This window comes from Phaethon aethereus (genome assembly GCF_964289735.1).
Source record: "Phaethon aethereus genome assembly, chromosome: 5".
NCBI lineage: Eukaryota > Metazoa > Chordata > Aves > Phaethontiformes > Phaethontidae > Phaethon > Phaethon aethereus.
The window spans coordinates 8,658,432-8,681,173 of NC_138579.1; the positions used below are offsets into that span (position 1 = coordinate 8,658,432).

The 22,742-nt window shown below is 40.6% G+C and overlaps 1 protein-coding gene across 1 annotated transcript in view; it reads right to left on the bottom strand.

Moving 5' to 3' along the window:
* The window catches only part of KCNH5 (potassium voltage-gated channel subfamily H member 5), a gene marked incomplete at its 3' end in the record, with an annotated part of 164,145 nt that overhangs the window by 48,454 nt on the left and 92,949 nt on the right, over positions 1-22,742 (bottom strand). Inside the window, exon 8 of the mRNA XM_082000469.1 lies at positions 6,022-6,221. Within this exon, the coding sequence (XP_081856595.1) occupies positions 6,022-6,221 (200 nt within the window). The remainder of the gene's footprint in view (positions 1-6,021; positions 6,222-22,742) is intronic.

Below are 22,742 nucleotides of genomic sequence, written 5' to 3' on the forward strand. Positions count from 1 at the left end.
TTTAAATGCTCAGAAACAGAGATGTGAAAATCAAGTCTAACAAGTTGAGTTTGGCTTGTTTTCTTGTTTACAATCCATGATCTGAACCTGTGATCAAAACGGTTTGATTTAGTAGTGCAATAACAAAACTAACTACTTTTAAACTGAGTAACAAGTGTTACTCGGACATTAAGACATTAAAAAATCCCTAGAAACTGGCTCTCGATTCCACTAAATTCAGTATTGTCAACACAGAGAGAATCAGTCTAAAGCTCTGAAAACGGGAGGACAAGAGGCATCGGCGTGTGTTTTAAGGAATCAAGTGGTTCAGCAGCACAGGGACTGCTCGTTTGTCTAACACCCTGTGGCACACTGGTAAAATTCACCAGTGACCCAAAGTAGCAGATGCCAGGTTGCATAAGGGTTGTAGAATTCTCAGAACAGCTTAAGGTTTTATAGTTTTCAGTTTTGCTATAACATCTATCCCAAGCACAATCATCACATGACATTCTAATGGGGCAAAAGATAGCAGACTACAGGCAATTCTATCATTAAAATCAACTTTTTAGATAAAAGAAAGAAAAATAAACATCAGAAAGAGTATGGCATACATCAAAGAATCTCTCAAGTCACAACGTTTTTTGGAGTGACAACTTCTGGCACAAAGGTCACCCTTGGAAGAATGGAGTCGATCGAAGGATTATTTTATTTCGTGCTTTTTCTGGAGGTGGCTTTATTTTCTAACATGCAGCATTATGTAAAGACATTCAAGGGTGAAAGCATTAAGAAAACAGATCTGGAGAAGACCTTCCCCTAGATGTGGTCTCTGGAACTGAGAGCCCCTCTTGTCAGCTCCATCCCCTTGGTGGCAGTGCTGAGGAAAATGCCCGACCCATCCACTCAGGTACTTCTTCCCCCAGCTCATGAGCTGCTCCATAGCCATGGTGTACAGCCCTGGCATTTCTTATGACAGGTTCATAGTTTAATCTGTATCAATCCCAAGATGAAGACGTCCAAGAGGCAGAGACAATTGTGGATAATCTTTCCTAGCTCTGCACAGTGCATACAGGGGGTAAATAATCCATACCATCCATAATGGTGAAACAGAAAGCCCCATGGGTGCACAGGCCCCGCTCTTGGACCCATGTGAAGGACAGTGAGACCCTGACCGTCTCTCCTGCATCCCGCTCTCCAAAGAACCGTGGATTGCAACTGTACCTGGTCCTAGCTCAGCTCTGTGAGGTGAGGGAAGACTTCTTGTTCACCTCGTCCCGATCTGCAAGGAACGACCAACAACCCCGCCTCTACAACGAAACAAAAATACTTGTCCAAACGATTTTTACCTTCCCTCTTCAGCAGGGAATTGTATGTAGCCGTCACACCTAATTTTGTAGAAGTTCTCTTTGGCCACGAAGCTTGGAAGCCTTCTACCCCAGTCATCCATGAGGAAATCCAGCCAGCACTTACAGACAACTCTATGTGATGGGCCAACACAGGAATGGCAGACTGATTCCCCTATGCGTCTCAGGGTATCACTAATTATTACTACAGCTCTTGAAGATCTTATTAACAGCAAACACAACTAAACTGCACTGTCCTCCTGTAGATTAATGTTTAATAATGTTACAACCTGTATCTATTTACCATAAACCCATCTCTCCTGTATGAAAGCTTAGTGGGCCAGCAGTGAATAATTTTAATACTGTGTTATTTTCCCATGATTTCCATTTCAGTCATTGCAATGTGGAATTGGCTCTCATTATTCACATCACCATTGATGATTAGGTTGAGACTAAATAGACACCTTTTTTCTCTTTCAAACTATGGCTTTTCTGAAGGAAACAACTGTTAAAACATGGTAGACTTTTATTTAATTGCTTTCTGAGCAAATCCTAAGCCATACAATGGCATAGAGGTCAAGAAGAGAAAATCTTTGGGGTTTACTGACATTTCAGAACGTTATCGTTAGATGAGACCTTGAGACATCTGCATGTTAGTTAATGGCTGTTCTGCCTTCATGTATAATGACCTATTTCTTATAGAAGAGCTAATATCTATAAATTTTTCATTTGCTGCCTAGAGATTTCAATAAAAACTAAGAGATTTGAATTCAGTGTGTGTTTCATATATCAAATTATTACTGTAAAGATTTTTTTAGCTGCTTAAAAATGGTCATATACAGAAAATGTACTGCCTCTTTTTTACCTCTCAAAAAACCCAGGTTCTGCTGGATGAGAGACACTGTTTAGTATATAAAGGCTTCTTAGTTTTGTCATGTTTTTATCTCTGCTCATTACTAGATGAATAAGCCCCAAACCTGTAGCATTAAACATTAAAAACAATTCCATCTTGTTTGAGCCACTGTTACACCAGGAGATAAGAGTCCATGTGCATGTATTACATATATCATCCCAGCTGTCAGAGGAGGGCTCTCATGACTAAGTGATTTAAGATTATGGATCAGAGGCCACTTGCTTCCCCTTAAGTAATAATAATAAATACGCTAATGCTTTTAGTGTCATTGTTAATTTCTTATTTGTGAACACTCAGAGACAGGCTGAAGTGCTGTGGTCTGAAGACAGGATTTGAAGATGAGCTGTTCCCAAGGAGAACAGGAAAGCCAAAACCGTGGGCTTAAGGCATCGTCACTTCGGTGTGGGAGAACAAGTCCTCTTCCACATACAAGGACAACAGAATGGGGCTTTAAAACAAACTTCTCTTTGGGATAGCTTGCTCTCATGAGCAGCAAGGACTAGATCTTCATTAAACTTCCTCCATGCTAACTTCTGCTTTGCCTTCAGTTCCCACCTCATCCTTACCAGTTTTAGCCAAGATCATCTTTGTGACTACACACTGAGTATGTCATTCAAAAATAGTTATTTGAGCTCTGACACAACCAATCTACACATACTAAGTGGTAGTAATATGTGTAGTGGTAGTAATTCCAATCAAGTTATTAACTTGTATTTTAATTTCAAGCATATGAATTTAAAACCGTTAGTTATCAAAGAAACACATGCACATGTGTTTATTTTTACTCCATCGAATTGCTAGGATTGTTCATCACCATAGGAACCTACTGTAACGCTCATATAAGAAATTTCATTCTTTGTTAGTACATTAACCTTCCTGTTCTTTGAATTTGGATTTCAAAACAAAGCCATTTCAACATGCTGAGTGACTGAATGAAATGCATTATAAATTTGTGGCAAATGATGTTGCAAAACACATTCCAGTGCGACAATGCAGTGTGACAATATTTGGAACAGTTTAGGATGTTAGGTTGAAAAACATCCTTGGATGGTGGAAACTGTCTGAGCTGTCTGATGGAAACTGAAAAGTTGAGAAATTCCTCACTAATTATCATACATCATGAGCACATGTGTTTTGCAAGGTAATGAGAAGCTTACTGAAAAGTTCATAAAAATTAAGGAGAATGGGAAATCACGTGATGCAAAGATATCCAGACAACAGACTGGTCAGAATCTCATTGTTGGAGCTTTGAAAACTAGACTGGAAGAAACTCCTAAGGTCACGTCCAGGCTGTCAGACAAAGCAGTGCAGAGATGCAATTCAAGACCTGGAGCATAATCCCCTATTCCACCCTACGCTGGAGCACTGTCTGGATTTAGCAGGTCAGCTGCAGGTGCAGTGTAGTCCCATTAGCCCCACTGTGTCTACGATAATAAATCTGACTTGACTCTGTGCACCTTGGAGGTCCCAAGTGTGATCCCATCCACTTGCTGCTCTAGGATTAGTACAGATGGATTCAATTTAAATGCAGAGGGTCTTACGACAGGGCTTGAAGGGGTAATGAAGGAACTAATGCAAGACAAACGATCCACTCTACGTGACTAGTCTCTGGGACTGTACCACTGTTTCTATCATTTCTCAGCTGGGATCTCCGACATTTTCTCATTTGTTTTGGTGAAGCACATTGTAACACCTTCCTGAGTGGAGATAAAGGTAGGAAAGCTGCCTGGCTACGACGCAGCTTTCCACCCTTTTGCTAAAAGAAATCCTGACTTTGGCTAAGGTCCTGCAGCTGAAAGCAAACTGCCTGATCCTTACACTCATACAGACCCAGGGATGCTCAGTGCAGGCACTACAGGCCGCTGGTGCTGTTGCTTTTGCAGACTTGCAGGCTGTAAGGGATACAAAACACCAAAATATTCAAACCGGTGCTCAAGTTCTTACGTTTATCTTGTCTCTGTTCTTCTGTAACATGGGCTTTTCTGGGAAGTTCGATTAGATGCAACTACTGATGTCCAGATGCAGAGGGTCCTGAAATCCTTCCACTGTTTTAAATAGGTTTTGGATCCAGCCCTAAGTTTAGGCAAGTCTTTACCAAGGGAAAATTGTTAAAAACCTAAGTCACAGATTTTATAACCATATTAATTATCTAGCTAAGCAGCTGCTACTATCTTACAGACCAGAGAACACTGCTTACCATGAGTCAAAGATCATGGCTCTAACTGCATTTTTATAATCTATAAAACCCAATATGCGGAAACTATGGAAGGAAATTTCAGTAATTAAAGCATAGGTTCTCCTAACTAACTGCAAAGCATCATTAAAATCTAACGAAACATTACTGAAATAATACAGGACTCTGGATTAACTGCAAGGAGATAAATGCAAATGAAAGTTGAATGGTCACATAGTTTTGAGTTTACACAATAGGACTGAATGCATTTACAGTAGTTTACAATATAAAAGCTCACTCTTAACACTGTATGAATTGGGAAGTTAGGATATTAGTGTATAAGAAGTTAACATATTAAAGAATGTGACATACTGAAGCACAGGAATCAAAGAAATGAAAATCCTTGTTACTTAAAATAGTTGTATTTGTGATGGTAAACCGAATTTCACAGCAGATGATTAATAAGATAACTGCTGTTGCATCAGCATGAGGTAAGACTAAATTTTTCAGTGTTACAACTTCATCTTGACACATCTGAACAAGCTGCACCATTATTCCATATTATGCAATAGATTCAACTGAAGCCAGAATTTCAAAGCTCTGCAACCACTAGACATTTTAAGATAATAATCTGTTGTGATGCTGTCCCTCAGACACTTGCCTTTTAAGTTCTTAGGAGGGAAACCTTCACAGAAACTGGAGCTTGAATGCCTACTTTCAGCTGATGTGTATCAGGTCCACAGAAGCCACAGGAGCATCACCGATCTCCACTGACCAAAAATCTAGACCTAAAACTGTTGTATCTTGGTACATTCAAGGTATTGCAGGTGGAAACCCTTCCATCTGACTTCAGCTCTCTAAAATATCCAAGGCCAGACAGACTCACTGCACATATCATGGAGAAAGAGAGGGTCTGAGGACAATTCACTTGGTCTGTCCCGGCACACAATGAATCACTCTCAGAAGATGACCTCCTTTAATCAGCTTTTGAAGAAACCTAAATGACCAGTCCTTCCTGACATCTAAAGTCCTGGACTGGACTTCTACCCCACATGGCTGCCAGCAGTGCCACATTTTCTGTATCTCCCTACCAAAGGCCTTAAGTTCTAGCCAAGAGATTTTAGCTCAAGGAGACCAATCTCTACTACCATTAAATCCTATCCTAATTATGCTGATGGATATGTCGATGTCCTGGGCACCAGCAAAAGGTCCAAGACAATCCAACTCATTTCACTGCAACTCACAGATGCCAATACTTTTCAGAATAATACTGATGTAGGTTAGACACCAAATTATGTTCTTGGACTAATTTGAAGACCAATTTCCCATTGATTTCAATAGTTAAGTACATTAAAATTATTTAGTATTTCAGCAAAGTAAGACTAGAAAGCAGAAAACATTTACCATAATGAAAAATAAAGGCATATTTCCAAAGCAGCAAAACAGTCCTTTTTTAAAATATCCAGTTTTTGATCCAAACACAAACATAATAATGGAGTAGCATGCAGTTAAGAATTTGTTAGTAAGTTACATGCTGTTACACAGTCCTGTTTCTAAGAAGGTACACAATGGACACAAACTCTTGCTATCTCAATTGTTACCTCACGTACTCATACCTTCTCTGTATCAATTCCTTTAGACATGGACCAGGTTGAGACAATATAATCCATGACTCTTTCACTAAGGCCTTTTGGGACTTGATATAATTTTAGGAAATCCCTCACATTGTTCAGCATCTCATGGTATCGGTTGGTGTTGGCATACATTTGCTGGAAAATGGTGGTGACGTTTCCAAAAATAGTTGCATAAAGAAGAGCTGGAAGAAAACAAAGGTAATTAAAAATAAATATGCATGCTCCAGTAAATGTTACCCACAATTCAGGGATAACTTCAAAGAATTTTATGTACGGTTACAAGTTATTGCAAATGCATAGGTGTAAAATGAAAATTTCTACTTATGCACATACTCTCGCACACATACGTGTACAGAGTTATTTATTGCATTTACCCTTACAGTTCATACAGCCACTCAGTCTGCATTAGTTTACAAAATCAGTCATACAGATAATGTCCACACATGGAGCTATTTAAAAACAGCTGGTGCATTTTAACTCTATACCTTATACTAATCCAAACTAATTTTCAAATGTAGTTTCAGCCTGCCAGTAAACCTTGAAGACACTATCCAAAGAATCACGTGGACCTCCTGTAAGACTGGCTCAGCTAGCATGTGCTATAAGTAGAGAATGGCCTCAGTCCCAAAATAAAAATGAGATGCATAAGAAAGGAACCTGGGAAGCCTGGCAAGAAGATGTCTATACAAATTGGGTCTTGTGTCAATGGCCAAGAAAGATTGAGAGTGGCATTTCACGGTCTAATTTCACAGCCAGCCCCAGCAGATGACTTGGGTATGTCATGTCAACTCTAGATACCAGTCACTAATGATTCCAAAGAGAGAAAAATTGGATTAGCGAAAATAGAAAGCCCCAAGTTTACCTCATTGCTGAGGACATATCACTAGGGCAGGAGGAAGACATGGGAGAGTAGGAAGCATTAACTCAAACACAATCCTGAGTTACCTTCGCTTCTGGTTCAATTCTCCCCTTTCCAAACATACCACCACTACTGTCAAGTTCAGCCAGTTGAGTTGTGGAACACCAAAGAATGACATGCCATATTCAAGAAAATCACATTTTCAGTAAGCCTTTCCAACACAAAAGGCATCAATCTCAGTATACTATGACAAGGGTGATGCAGTGAACACTATCTGATGGAGAATGGTTAATTTCTGAAGCCTAAATTCTTAAATAGCCTAAATAAGCAAAAAACTTAAATGCACACCTTTGCTAGTGCTGTCTTGAATAGCAGTGGATTGAAAGATGCTCGTAAAGTCAAGCAAGTTTAAGGTGCCTTATTGAGTCACAATGTAATTACCCTTGCAAGCAAGCCCAAAATGACATCGTTCCATTAGGCATTACAGATTTTGCAGAAAAGAGAATTATTCTGATATCTCATAACACCAATGTGCGGCACTTACTTATACTCTTGACATTATCAAATACACAGAAATGTGCCTGTCATTTTTAATAATCTTTGCTCGGAGCTACTTTATAGCAGAACACAGCTATGCATTTCCATATTGCTTTTTTGAAAAACAACTGCAGCCTACAAATGGCAAGAAATAACCCTCTGTGAAAGGCAAAATGCTTTCCATCTCTCTGTGCATAATGTCTTCCCTTTACACGTTTCTACCTCATTCCAGAAAACTCGCTTTGTTTCCTACTCATTTACTGTTGTTTATCACCCCTACTTGAAAGGTGGCATTTTTAAAGAAACATGGTGCTTTCCTAAAACCTGTCTAATAGAAAAACTGTACTTCCATTTCCCACAGTGCTTTTTACTATGTCCACGTAAAAATTAGATGCTGAAGTTCATCAGAAATACGATGTTCATTGTTTCATCAAAGTCTTGAGATTTTTCATCTCAACACACAAAATCGTATCAAACAAGTTCACACAATGTGTAGCAGAGATGAACACAAGGTTTCAGTTTTAGAAAACACAGCAGATTAATACTTCATGTGATGTCCAGAAATAAAGCTCTTTTCAAGGGTAGGGCTTTTTCCTTTCTTTACTGATTGTTGTATAATATCAGCTAGCTACTGAAAGGTTTTCTCTCCCTCTGTACCCATTCAAAAACATATTTCTTCACCAAAAGTGTTGTCAAGCATTGGAACCGGCTGCCCAGGGAAGTGGCTGAGTCACCATCCCTGGAGGTATTTAAAAGACATGTAGACGTGGCACTTAAGAGACATGGTTTAGTGGTGGACTTGGTAGCGTTAGGTTTATGGTTGGACTCGGTCTTAAAGGTCTTTTCCAACCCAAATGATTCTATGATTCTACATCAACACTCACTCAAGAATGTAAGAGTATGTGGATTATAAAAAACACTAGGTGGATGAATGCCACCTGACTTTAATTCTTTTTTTTCTTTCCCAGCTTTCGCCACTCTTTTGGACTTTAGTAGTAGGACAAACATGATGAAGTGTCACTTGTCCTAAGTGCAACATCCCTCATCCTTCAGAAGAACAGTTGCTGATTTATCATGAACTCAGCTTATCAGATATGTGAGTGCAGAGTATCTCGTCTTGCCCTCTGATGACAGATGCACCTGAAATCACTGTGACTATAAATATAAAGAGAACTCGTAACTGTCGCCGCAACCCTGCCTTTCTGCAGGGGTAAATTTTATGCAAGGATGTAACTACAGGTAGATTGCATACACAGGTACAACACATATCACCCAACTGGCCACGCAAACCTGCACAGAAGACACAGGCTGACTGAAAACGTGACACAGTGCCCTGTAGGGTTAGGAAAAAAAAGAGATTCAACTCTGACATCTGCCAGGTTAGAAACAACTAAGAATGCCATGGTAAAAACAGTTTGTGTGAAGCAATGGACACATATTACCTCCTCTGAAAAAAAAATAAAATTAAAAAAAAAAATTAAAAAAAAAAAAGACTCTTTGGCAGAGATAATTTGTAGAAAATATACAGCCAGAGAGAAATTCTAGTTCTGTGTATCTTAACATACGGTCCTAGAAAGTTGTACTTAAAAAGAGTATGTTTGTTCAAGAAATTAAGGCTAGAATAAATCATTGGATCAAGCCTGCAAAATTGCTGGAAGCATTACCCAGCAGTACCTCACTAAGCCAGAATTCACAAGCCTACACGCGGTAGAGTCTGCACAGACAAAACCAGCTTATCCCTCTGTTGGAAAGCAAAGCCTTCCTTTGCCTCCTGTTGGAAATGGTAAAGACACATGGTTGAGTTCATCTAAATGTTCCACTTTTCTTACAGGTTACTGCATGAGGGTCCTTTGGCAACCATTTAAAAGGAAACTACTTAGATCTTCACAGCTTTGAAGCTGTGCCTCAAAGACTCTCCTTGCTTGTGGTGCTTCCCTACGCCAACACTGACAGCTGCTGGGACCAGTTTGTTTGTTCCATGATTTGGCATGGAAAATCCACCTCTCTCTGTAAATTAGCTCCCCACCCTGTGCTCTATATGGTACCTAGAAAAGGGGTCATTTAAAAAAAGCTGATATTTATTGTTTTGCAGGTCTTGTTATGCAACAAAACAAGTTTGTGCTGTAAGTCAATAATAAATATATAAATAAAATCATTTGAATTGCATTGGTTACACCTGCTGTGACACTAGTCTACAGGGAAAGTGTCCTCTGCTTGGGAGGGTCTACTGAGAAGAGCTCAGTCCACCTGAACAATACAAGTTACCTGCCTTTGCTCTTCCTCACCCAACTTTAGGCTAGGGTAATTGCCTTAGCTGCCAATAGGACAGAGATGGGACAGAATGGAGAGGTGAGCTGGATCAGCTCCTTAGTTGGCAGAGATGGCTCAGCTCAGGGAGCCGACAGCCTCTGGAGCCCGCTGGATCCCCGATGCACAGATGCACACATGCAGGCACGTGCTCACACGTGATGATGCTGGCAAGCACCTGACACTACTCTTTCCTTTTTCAGACTTTAAAGGTTTAAGGCTCTCCATCAACGACCCTTATTGCCTGTAATTAGCAAGCAAAGATTGCTCAGAGCATCCCTATTTAATGAGCAAACGTTGAAGTGCCAAGTGTGAACCTTACACCTCACCTTTAAAAAAACAAAGGCAGAGGAGTGCTACTGAGGGCATTTAACTTTTGCTGTATTTTAATTACTTTTGGCAAGGGGAACTGTCAGTTAAGAAAATTTGCAACAGGGTCTGAAGGAAATAAAATAGTGTGCCTCCCTTGACAGTAAGAGGATTTAAAGAATCTCTAAAGGTATACATACACTTCAACAGTTTTAATTTAGTCTCTCCATTTACAAGAAATGGGAGAGATGATGCTACAGAGGTTGAAGGTGAAATTACTTTACCCAATTTCTTGAAATGACTAGTTAGGTCAAACTGCATTTACTCATCTTCTCTTTAATGCCTCGCATTTCTCCAGGCATTTCCTGTTATGTTCCTACAGTCATGCAGAACTCATTTACTTAATTGTCCTCTGTGTGTAAACCTGGAACAGTCTTCACTAGATTTCATGGAGATCAATTTGATATAATGATGCAGAAATATTTTTTCCTCAGTCCTAAAGGTGAGGTAGGTGGTTCAATTTTAATTTCTATTTCTATTCTTCACTGTTAAAAATCTCCCATAATTATATATAAGGATCTAAGTGCTATATATTTTAATATATAAAAGGTGTGCTACTATATTTATACATACCTAAAACACTTTTGAATGATTTAGCAATAGCGTTACATAAATGTTTATGCCTGTTTAAAAACAAGGAATTGTCTAAAAAAAGAAGACTCAGAGTTACCCAAATTATCCCAAAGCATTTCAGATCTCCTATTATCCTGACCATATGCTAAATATGTCCAGATAGGCACATCTGCCTTTAAGAATTTAAGGCTTGATTGAGAGATCTAATTGTCCCTATGGTCCGCTCTACGATAAAGTATTATTAACCTAAGCATATACCGTATACCTTTAAATTCTAATTGTAAAGAAGACAACGATGCCTTGATCCTGAAAGAATATAGATACTCATTTTTGCATGTTGAGTCTAGCTGCAACTTCTTCAATGAATTTTTGGAATTAGGTATTCCTGTAAGATTATTAGATTAATATTATTAAAGCGATATCATTCATGAGAGATTCGGTACAACCCCCAACCTATAGATATCAGGTATAACTAGATACAAGCCCAGTACCCAAATATCTGATTTATTATTTTAAAAGCAGAGCGGTTTTCTGTTATTCCCTTCCACCTCACCTTAATGCCTCTGACGGCATCGCGGAGGGTTTGCAGGCGCTACTCAGCGTCCCAGCTGGCAGCACGCCGCCGCGTCCGTCCCCCTGCGCCAACGGCCTCACTGATGCAGCAGCAAGAGGCTGCCCCGTCACAACCAACCGCGTGCTTCAAATCCATCGACATTATTCAACGAAGTGTCTTACTTGGAAGAAAATAATCCAAGGCCAATTTTAATTTTGAATCCTTGGCCGGATTAAAAATCGTGCTGTTAAAATAGACTCCCCCATTCCAGCAATGCTGACCCCAGTTTTACAGCAGTGTTCAGTCAGTGTCCTAAATACAATTACTCCCCATTTACAGGGAGGGGATGTCAACACCAGAGCATACTGTCTGTCACATTTTACCTCCAGAAGTCCCCAAAGTGAAAACAAAACTCTCTTTCCCCCAATTACACTTGCAGCCATATCGCTGTACTCTCCTGTGCCACATAATCCAATACATTTATCCTCCGATGACCCCAAACAAGAAGCTAATGGGCAAAGGTCTGGATTCAGCAGCAAACTTCAACTCTGAACTTCTCATCAACATCATCCAACTGCTGAAATCAGGGGGGAGTTGGACATAATGGTGTCTAGGCGAATGCACACCACGGCCACCTCGAATCCATCATCTCCATGGCCTATATGCTTTACATACAGTGCCTGCATCCACATCCTGCCAACACAGGGAGGTGGTGGCCCTCCAGGCATTCCTATATCCCATGCTGCAGTCACGTAAGACGCACAGCTCCTCCGTGGGTCCAGCTGACCCTGTTTTCCTGACCCAACACCTTCTTAACACTCTAGTAATGCAAACTCTGAATTAAGAGGATAATGATAACAATGATAAATCTGTAAAATCCCTGTTCACATTGATGGGATATTTGTTTGCCGAGAACTAAATAATGATGTAATTAAGAGGATCATCAGTAGTAAACTGTAGAAACTCACACTCTCTGTTCTTCCCTTTATAGGGGACACTGCATAGCAGAGTGGAACAGCTGCTTTGGAGGCAGTTAGGCATTTTGCATGCTTTATGCAAAAAGCCTTATAAAAACAAGGGCTTTCAACTGCACTTGTACAGTCACTAATTTTTAAATAGTGGAATTGGGAGCTTTTCTTTCATGAGAGCACTCAGATAACGGAAAATATTTACTTTAAAGCTCCAATGCCTCTCCACCATGCAAATGTGATGAGATGACTAGCTATATTTTTGTACACAGATGCAATCCAGGAGTGGCCAAATCGGTATAGCAAAACACAGCACTGTGCTTTACTCAGTCTTAAATTAAGGCTACCATTGCCCATAGCTATCAGTGTTTTCGGCTTCTAGCCCTGAGGAAGCGATGGACACGCGCTGAAGTTTGCTGAGGTTACTCAGCAGCATAGACAACAAAATTACACATTGCCCCCCCTGCAGATGAGGGGCCAAGGGCTGCCCGGCTCCGACAACGCAGATGTTAAGCAGGTTAAAAGCACAGTCCACACACAACCCCTGCTCAACATCCCCTACCACAGCCACCCCATGTTATTAGAACCCTTTGTTCATTCACCTGAGAAATGGTGCTAGCCATCAGAAATACATCCCTGCACAGGTTCAGCAGTCTCCTCTTGGCACTTGGATGCAATTTCCTGCATTTTCTTTCAGCTGGAAAGCTTTACATGTTTGAGGTCTGCTAGGGTCTGCTTCTCCCTCATCATATTATTCAAGGGTGTTAAGCATCATATGGGAAGGCACAGTCTGAAAAATGGCTGCAATTACACCAGGCAGCAGGGCAAACAGGATTACCCTGTGTTAGCTGAGTGGCAAAACCTCACTTTGCCTGAAAAATCCCTATCTTGTAGTGAAGGGGCCTTAATTCTGGAATCTGAAGATCTAAGAGCTCTGGAGTAAGAGGCTGAGAGTTAGGGCTTTTTCTACATACTTCATACGCAGTAGAAGGTAGGTCTAATGGGTCACAGCTTTTGGTGGTGACAATTGGGGGACGAATATTTACATTTCCATTTATAAGAAGGGTAAGACATAAACACAGAGAATAATTAAGTAGTGAAACAAACTAAACCATTTCTTATACTAATGCTTCATCATTCCTGTTTCTTCAGAAATCCGCCGCTGCCTTACCAAATGGCGCACCTAGCATTTCACACGCTGCATAAAACCCTGTGTAATGATACATGTTAATGACCACGCATTTACTTCCCTAAAGGAATTACAGTGGGTGCAGAGGGAAAGTAGAGAGGCAGAAGATGACCAAAATTCGTGAGAATGACGCTCACCATGAATACCAGCAACCCCATGGCTCTAGCACTTTGCTCCATCCCTTACTTACCATTTTCTCCATTTTGAATATTATCTTTAACATTGCCCCATTTCCATGCAAATCTCTCCAGTACTTTGAAAAAAACTGAATTGTGCCTGTCAAAGTCCTCTACCCATCACATAAATCTTTCTCTTTCCTTTCTCCACCAAAGAAATAGAGAAGCTGCTTCCCCAGAGTGCTGTCTTTAGTTATTACCGGCCAGTGCTGACACCTGTGGATCAAACCCATCCCATGTGCCTTCCTCTGCGTGCCTCACCATGTCAAAACCGTCACCGCTAACAAGCGCAGGACGCAAAGGGTCTCCAGAACTACTGAATGGAAGCACAGCAACCAAAGGGATGATCTTCAGAAAAAAGTTCTCTGAGCAAAGTTGGCCGCTATCAGTATTACTGTGTGAAACAAGCTGACAGCTTGTTGCTGGATTTGAGCTGCGAGGTTTTCTTCTGTTGTTGATTTTTTTTTCTTTAATATTTTTAGGGAAATTTTTAGTAGGACACCAAGTTCTTGTCACATTAAGATGAAGCCAGGATAGGGTTGCTGGAGGCAGGATGCCAGACATCACTTGCACACTGAGGAACACCACGTAAATTGCCTGTCTTGTTAAAATATAATAGGGAATTTGTAAACACACCTTCAAAGTACTGGACTGTACTAGAAGATGTTTCTAGCTCTCTGCTCCTAGGTTCTTTTTTTCTGCGTATGCCAGTGTAAAAGTTTGTACTGTATAAATCTGCATTTTGGTGTGTTTTAGATACTCACTAATATACGTATTTATACATGTACCTACACACAGGTACACCTGTATGTAAGTGTAAATATCAATGTATGGAATATGAATGGGCTCAGACTTCCTGCAGCTGCTAATTTTCCTTTCAGTCTTCTAATTCGCTCATTCTTTCTACTTCTTTCAAATCTAACTTTGCTTATTCATTTAATTAAACGTTCAATTTTATCTCAGCACAATTAGTAAGAATGGATTTGGGACAATTAGACAAATAATTCCAGCTATAAAACACAGGCTACACATAGGCTTGAGAGGTGTGTTTACCACATAATGTGTTTACCACGTTATGTAATGCTGCTTCTATTTGGTAGCTCCTTCTTTCCATATTTTAATTCATCAGCCTGAACTCTGTGTCAGGATAGATTTTTGTTTGTAATTACAGGGAATTTTTAGGAATGGAAGGAACAAAATGAAGTACTTAACTGTTAATATTAAAAGCCTCAAATTTGGAGATGATGTTTGCATCCTATTATTTTCAGAATCATTCTGTTTTGTAAAATGACCACAAAACTAGCTACATTGAATTGAACAATAACATCTCTTTCTCATCTAGACCATCTAAGAAACACTTTCCCTCTAATTCTCAGTCCTGAAAATTCAGCATCTCTGGACAGAGCTGAGCTAAATTTTGTATCCAAAAATTTCTATTGGAAAAAAATACTGACAGTCTATCCCAAATTAAATTTGCGTTCCCTGAAGTGTTTGCACTAAAATCAAGGGGGAAAAAAAATAGAGTTCCACAAAAATTTGAAACGACTCACCTCCAGGTTTTATAAAGCTAAAATAATTCATAGCAAAACATTTTTCCTCTAGTCTTTTGATTTTAAAGCTTTGAAACCTGAACATTGGAAAAAAATCACATTTTGATGGAAAAAGTATTCTTAACAGTCAAAGAAAAAAAGTAACATTAATTAGCCTCACACACCCCCCAAATGTATATTATAATGGAATATTGTCCACAAAACGCACATCACGAGTTCCTAGCGCACCGCCAGCGATCAGGGCCAACGTGAACCCCTTTTTGCCTGATTTATCAGCACCGGGTTTCCATTTTATCAAAGCACCTGTGCCCGTGACTGAGGTGAAGCCTGCTCCCCACTCCCACTGAAGACAACGCCTGGGCAGACTGCTGCTCGGGGCAGGACCTCAGCACCTCTCATGTTTTGCTGGAATGATGCTGGTTTCGTCTAAACAATTTTACGCTAATATTTGCAGGCTTTCAAGGTGAATTAACTTTACTCTGCTTTGATTATCCGCTTTGGGAACCCGTCCTTCATCGCAGTATTGATTTAGCTGTGGCAGATGCTGAGCTGTCACTAAGCCTGACAGCTTCTTCAGAGCTTCCTTGGTAGCTGTCTTGTAAAACAATCAATAGCCAAGCAAAACCCAACTGCAAAAACGAGCACATTTCCCTCTTTTATGCTCTATGCAATCATGTGTGCTACTCTGCACTGCATCCTTCCGGGAGGAGGAGGGAGGAAAAACGTTGGCCTTTTAATATAGCATTCAGGATTATCAATTAATCAGAACACATCCACACCCCCAGCCCGGGCACATCGGCGGGACGGCGGCTTAGGTGTCACTCACCACTGCTCCAAAGCCACTTCTTGCCAGTGGAGAAGGGTCTTTGGGGAGGGTATTAGTGTGAATGTGCTTAGCAAGAGAGCTTCATCTCCTACACAACGTTGATTGGAATCCCAGTATATTTGGGTAGTTTTTATGGCACTTGAGAGAACACCTATGGTCTTAGAAAGATGCTCTCCACATTTACCTTTGCAAGTGCCACAAACTGTTCTGCTGAAGAGCAATGCCATGGCAAAATGGCAGGCAACACCCTGAACATATTTTTGCATTTTCTATCAGAAGAGCACAGAACCAGACAGTAATATGTACGTTGAACTGGGCATCAGTACTCCAAAGGTTACATACAGATCTATTTACAGATGAAAATAAAAAAAAAATTCAGAGCTGTCTAAATACTGTATCAAGCACACTGACTCCACTTCTTTCCACCAGTCCCGCAGCTCTCTACCTCTCCCTTCTCCATCATACCAGGCATAACAACATTGCTGGAAATATTACTAGCCACTGATGCTGTCCTGGCAGAAAGCGTTTGAGAATATTCAACAGAACAACGAAAGATTGCATATACTGGCAAACTAAAAGAAACAAAAAAAGTCTGACTTTTCATTTCAGCCTCTGCACATGTATTGCTGAATTCTCCATGACTGTGTGAGACTGGAAAAGTGTCTTTATTTCCTGGCAGAAGCTCCTGGAGCTCTCCTCCTCCTTGTCCAACTCCTTCTGATCAGCACTTGTTTCTATCTGATTACCTCTCTGTTTTCTTGCTCACTATTCCAGGAAGGAGATGCTGGAATTAGATTTGCTGCATCTCCATTCCTACATTAACACTAATTTAACTGAAGTCAATGACATTACACTGATGTCTGGAGAGTATCTGAGGAGAAAAATTGAGTGTATTTTATCACTTTCCTTTGACTTTTTTGTGGTTGTTTTGTAGCATTTTTAAACGTCCTGTTTCACTAAGATCCATTTATTCTGCTCTTGGATGCTGCAAAGAAGTTACCGTCTTTGGGACAACGGTGTTCTTGCTGTAAAGCTCCAGACGTCGTCTGGAAGATGCCTGGGATGCGTATGGCCCACAGAGATGTGTACAGCGACAGAAGTGACGGACAGCATCACACCAAGTGCCCATATAAGCCAAAAACCTTCCTCTCACTGCAGCCTCTTCTGGAAACTTATGATAAGAGTACAAGAAAGAGGGTGCACAGGGCATCTCCTGCCATTGGCTACTCCTTCCAGATGTCCACAAACCCAGAGCCCAGGGACTTTCTAAACTGCCCACTGCCTCCACACCATGGTATTAGCCACCAACCAGTCATCTTCACCAAAACTATCTAATACCTTCCCACAAATCCATTTCTGCTTCTTCTCACCAAAACATTATGTGACAAAGTGTTTTGTCGTGCTATTCCACAAGCCTGGCTGACCCAGCCTTTACGTGGGTCACCCCAGGTCCCCTTGCCAGAAAGTAATTGCTCCTCTTCACCTCCTGTGCACCACTCCTGGTTTTTGTAAGCCTTCCTCCACTGTGTTTTCTTGGTCATGAAGAGACCTCCTCTCTTTGATATGTCGTTCTGAGAAAGTGATTCCAATCCTTCATTCTTGTCACCTTTTAGACACGCTTTTTAATCTTACAAAATCTTGTTGTAGAACATTGCAGTCTGGTGCAATGATGTTAATTTCAATTACTTGCCTAGAAATCCTACTTGCTTTTTTTGACTGGCAGTGAATATTGCACTGATATTTTCAAAGAACTATCTGCAGTAACAGTCAGATGTCTTTCCTGAGTAGTAACTGCTAATTTAGAAATCGTTATTGTATAGGTATAGCTAGCTATTTTTTGCCTACGTGTATTAATTTGCATGCACTGACACAGAATTTCATCTGTCTTTTTCACAATCTCTTCTGTGGTGAGATTGCTATATCAAACCAGAAATCCTAATTTCAGGATTAAGCAGAAAAAAGACCCGCAGCACAAGGAGAAAAGCTGCACTTAGATACAACTACGAGTTAAGGGGTAAAAAAAATCTGGGTTTAATTGTTTCTTAAATTTTTTAGGTTTATACTAGTGTCATGGCTTAGGTCCCAATAATTGGGAAGGTTTTATCATCTTTATACTACAAGCAGGATTGACTATTTCCCAGAGCAGGGCAAATGAAGGCGAAGCTGTGCTTTCTTGGATTTTATTCAACAGTGACTAAGCCAACACTAAAATTCCAGTGAAAAATAAATGAGAGATTTGACAGAATAAAAATGTCAAGATGTGACCCAACACTTATAAGAGTTAGGGGATTAAGTGGAACATTAACTCTTGAGCAGCAAGAGTGAGCATTAATTTCTAAAATACATGTTTAACCCTCTGGTTTGGCAGTGCCAGTGTCATACCACTGCGTGCACCATGAACAACGCTGAACAGCTATCGCCTTTGTTCAAGTAACAGTGAGATCAGCTACGACTGCAATAGGTTAAGTTAAGCAGCCTGGACACCTTCGACGTTTCTGTTCATATGCTGAAGGAATTACTGCAGAGTCTCATCCCTCCGCTTATTTTGCCAATACATGAAGCGTCCTCAGTTACTTCTCCGCTGTTAGAGGCACTAATAGCTGGGCATGAACACCATTAATTTCCTTTGTTAGGGGCAATGACATCTGAAATCATACATATCATAGGGATTGTACATGGAACGGGGAGTTGGACAGTATCGTCAGGTTTTTTGGTCCCTCTGCAATAATGACCTAAACCACCTCGTGCTACTAATACCTGCAGGTATCATTCACGTTCAGTTGCGCCTACCACTGACTACTTCTGTGAGTAACAAACAGCCTTGCAAGATGAAGTCTTCAAACCCAATGAAAATTAAATTCAACAACTCATTTATTAGCATATCTTTTCAAGCCTTCCAGCCTGCTTGTTCCCAAGCCTTGGCAGTATGGTACATTAATTTTATACTGAACTATTAATTGCAGTTGACTTTGCAAAGCTGTTTTCTTTACATTTTTTATTTGGTTTTGCAAAACCAATCCCAGTGGAATTCATTTTATTCCCCACAGTTTGTTTGATCAAATTGCAAATATTTCCTTTAATCTTTTAAGGCATTCAGATTTATTATCTATGGAGCAGAGCCTCTTCATCTCCACTGATGGTTTGGGAGAAACAATCTTTCATATATTTCTCATTTTATGCAAGTGTTTATTCCTGCAAGTACATATTAGTAAGCATAACATTAAAACACATTTACCTAACCTAAATAAAAACATTTTGAACCAAATATGCAAGCTAACCTGCCTTGGTTCTTAATGATATTAATCTGAACTCACTTTTCCCAGAGGTTGTGATCCATAATTCACTGAGGTCAGTGGAAAGTAGCTGCTGATGTGAGTGAGTTTTAGGGTCAGCAATAAACAGGTATGTTTATCTTTTACTCTGAGAATCTGTACAGGAAGTTTCCCAAAAGCAGGGCAAAAGGCCTTTGGGAAACTATTTTAATTTTCTTCATGTCTATTCATAGTAAGGTTTTTGCAACATGGACACAGCACATACAAAAGGATAGCTATTGTTACTAAGTAAGAGGGAAATTAAAAAAATGAGATTATAATAATAATTAATAATAATAATAATAATACAGCCATGCCATATCTTACACTTATACATAGATTTTACAAAGAAAGAGAAATTATTCAATTTTTTTCCATACCTGTCACTTAGTTCAATTGTCCCCTATTTTTCACTGCAAAATTTCAGAATGAAATATTTTATAAAATTGAATCATTTACTGTTTTCAGAAATTATCATTCCCCATTTTATTATTTAGCTGCTTTTTTCCTAGTGAAATGGGGTAAAGTTTAGCAAAAAAATAAAAGAAAGTAACCTTGGGGGTTTTCTTAATCTGAATTCATAGTTCTGGAAGATATTTTAAAGTGAAAGTAGAAACCTAATGCCTTATTTCTTTTACTGTGTTCTACTTTTTCCATCACCAAAGTGAAAAGTTTTTGAAAAATAAAGTAATATTTCCTCTCATTTTTTAAAACCTTTCCAGCACAAAACGAAGGGAAAGATTTTTCTCCAGTTTCTTTCTAGTGTAAAAAAATCTGAAAAGCATACAAAGAGAATGAGCAAGAGAGAACTTTTCTGTTATCTTGAAAACAAAGACATAGGGAAGTAAAAAAAAAATCTTGTGTATATTAATCCTTTTCTTCAAAACACATCATTTTTAATAAAAATACATTTTCAACACAACTAAGGGTCTTCCATGTTAGCTAAGTTTCTACCACAAGTTTTTTACACTGTCTGATTAATTCCCTCGATTTCTTCCTCCCCTCCACATCTCCTTTCAGCCTCTGCTGAAGTATTCCAGAAGTGATACAGCATATTTTTTATTTTGTTTAGAAGCTTAGCTGCCTCCCACCTCACATCACTCTAAGCTTTTTTTCTCCATTTTACTCAATGTAATTCCTAATTATTTAACCTAATTGATAAGATGCCTCCTCTGGGTAGAGCTGGTTGCCATGACACTGTAAGAGATGACTCCGTATTTCTCCATTCCTGGATCTTTCTGAAGGATTTATACAGAACATCTCACTTTCACCAAGTCCCCAGCTTCCCACACATCCATAAAAAATAATTAACGGTCTAACCCTTGCAGCCAGGTTTTATCGGAATAATAGGGCTAAAAATGTTTTTTTCATTAAGTTTTCTCCTTCTGCTGATACTGGCCAAGATCCCACAGCTTCAGCACTCTGCCGTAAGAACTGCACACCCTTGTCACGCAAAGCGCCGTTAGTCCAGCTGCCAAATGGCAAGTTCTCATCACAGGGGACTTGTTTTACTGAAGTAACGATAATTAACAGCCTCGTCAGCTTCTGCCCCGTTGGTCCTACTCGAGTTACTAGGAATACCGAAGACTCAGGACTGCTTAAGGACAAAACTCTGCCTGGATCTCTAATCTGCCCACCACAGGGAGCTCCACAACTTGGCTTTGGTCTAAGACATGGGACACATGGCATCACCCCCAGAGTGCCCAGGACAACTTGCACACTCCACCCACCTGCATGTTTCTCCTCAAATTCAGACAAAACAGAGGCAGAGAACGTACCTTTCTGCATCTGCCATCACCTTCCTCGTGCCACCACCATCATACGTCCAGCGGAGCAGAACAGGCTGCTCCTATGGCACAACAGCTACGACTGGCCAAATGCTGGCCCCAACTCATGCCCTATCTATGTCTACACCTGCGCAAGGACACAGGAGTCTGGGCACTGCAAGGCAGAGGCACTCTTCCTCCACCAGTTTCCAGACAGCAAAGCACAAGGAATCAACCAACAGCAATGATTAACTTAATAGACAACTTCCTCCCTAATGATTTGTTTTGAAGGCACCCATGAAGAATGGAAGTTTCCAGCTGTCTTTCTAGTATTTTTGTGACCATGCATAAACCTCCTCCTTCAAAACATACGGGACAACATAGAAGGTGGTACTTGAAAATTTAACAAGTAGCTGCTAAAGGTAGAAGTACAACAGGCTGTTCAGAGTGAGAGTCCTCTCACCTGACAAGGGAGGACTTCCAGTAGAGTGGCAAGGCAAAGGGTCTTAGAAGTAAAGGCAAACAGGCTATGCTTGATGTGACAAACCAAATGCACCCAGTTGAAAGCAACAAGCAGTGAGGTGGCACAGGCACAATTATCATCAGCATAATGCAGCTCATACAAGTATGACTTTGGTGGGAGCCGAGCTGGGTCACAGCTGAGTGCTTTTGCAAAGTCCCCCCAGTATTCACGTCAATGGAAAGTTGTATGCTTTCAAAAACATGGAGGAAAGAAGACACAGTTTACAGTGAGTTGGTGTCTAAGAAGCTGGAGCCTAACCTTAAAGTTTCAGGCAACCTTCTAATTACAGTAATACGATTTGAGACAGTGAATTCAGAACAGATGTTAGTGGCTTGAGACGTTTTAAGGGCCCTGTGACTCTCCAAGAGCTTTAACAGTTGCAAAAAAAGGACCACATTGAGGGAACCTTGTGCAAAGAGCAGGGACACAGTAAGGAGCTCCAAAGGAAGCTGAGATCCCTCTCAGGAGAGAGGTCCTTGCTAGAAGTTCCCACTCACCTTTGTCAACGCCAACCCTTCCTGCCTGGCCCCTAAATCACCCCAAACCTCAATCCCCATCTCCTCACAACCTCCCCTACCTCAGAATCACAGAATCACTAAGGTTGGAAAGGATCTTCAAGATCATCAAGTCCAACCATTAATCCAGTGCCACCATGTTCCCTAAACCATGTCTTGAAGCGCCACATCCACACGTTTTTTGAACACTTCCAGAGATGGCGACTCCACCACCTCCCTGGGCAGCCTGTGCCAATGCCTGACCACCCTCTTGGTGAAGAAATTTTTCCTAATATCCAATCTAAACCTCCCCTGGCGCAACTTGAGGCCATTTCCTCTCGTCCTATTGCTGGTTACTTGGGAGAAGCGACCAACACCCACCTCACCCCAAGCCCCTTTCAGGTAGTTGTAGAGAGCAATAAGGTCTCCCCTCAGCCTCCTCTTCTCCAGACTGAACAACCTCAGTTCCCTCAGCCGCTCCTCAGAAGACTTGTGCTCCAGACCCCTCACCAGCTTCGTTGCCCTTCTCTGGACACGCTCCAGCACCTCAGCATCCTTCTTGTAGTGAGGGGCCCAAAACTGAACACAGGATTCAAGGTGCAGCCTCACCAGTGCCGAGCACAGGGGTACGATCACTTCCCTACTCCTGCTGGCCACACTACCTCTGATACAGGCCAGGACGCTGTTGGCCTTCTTGGCCAC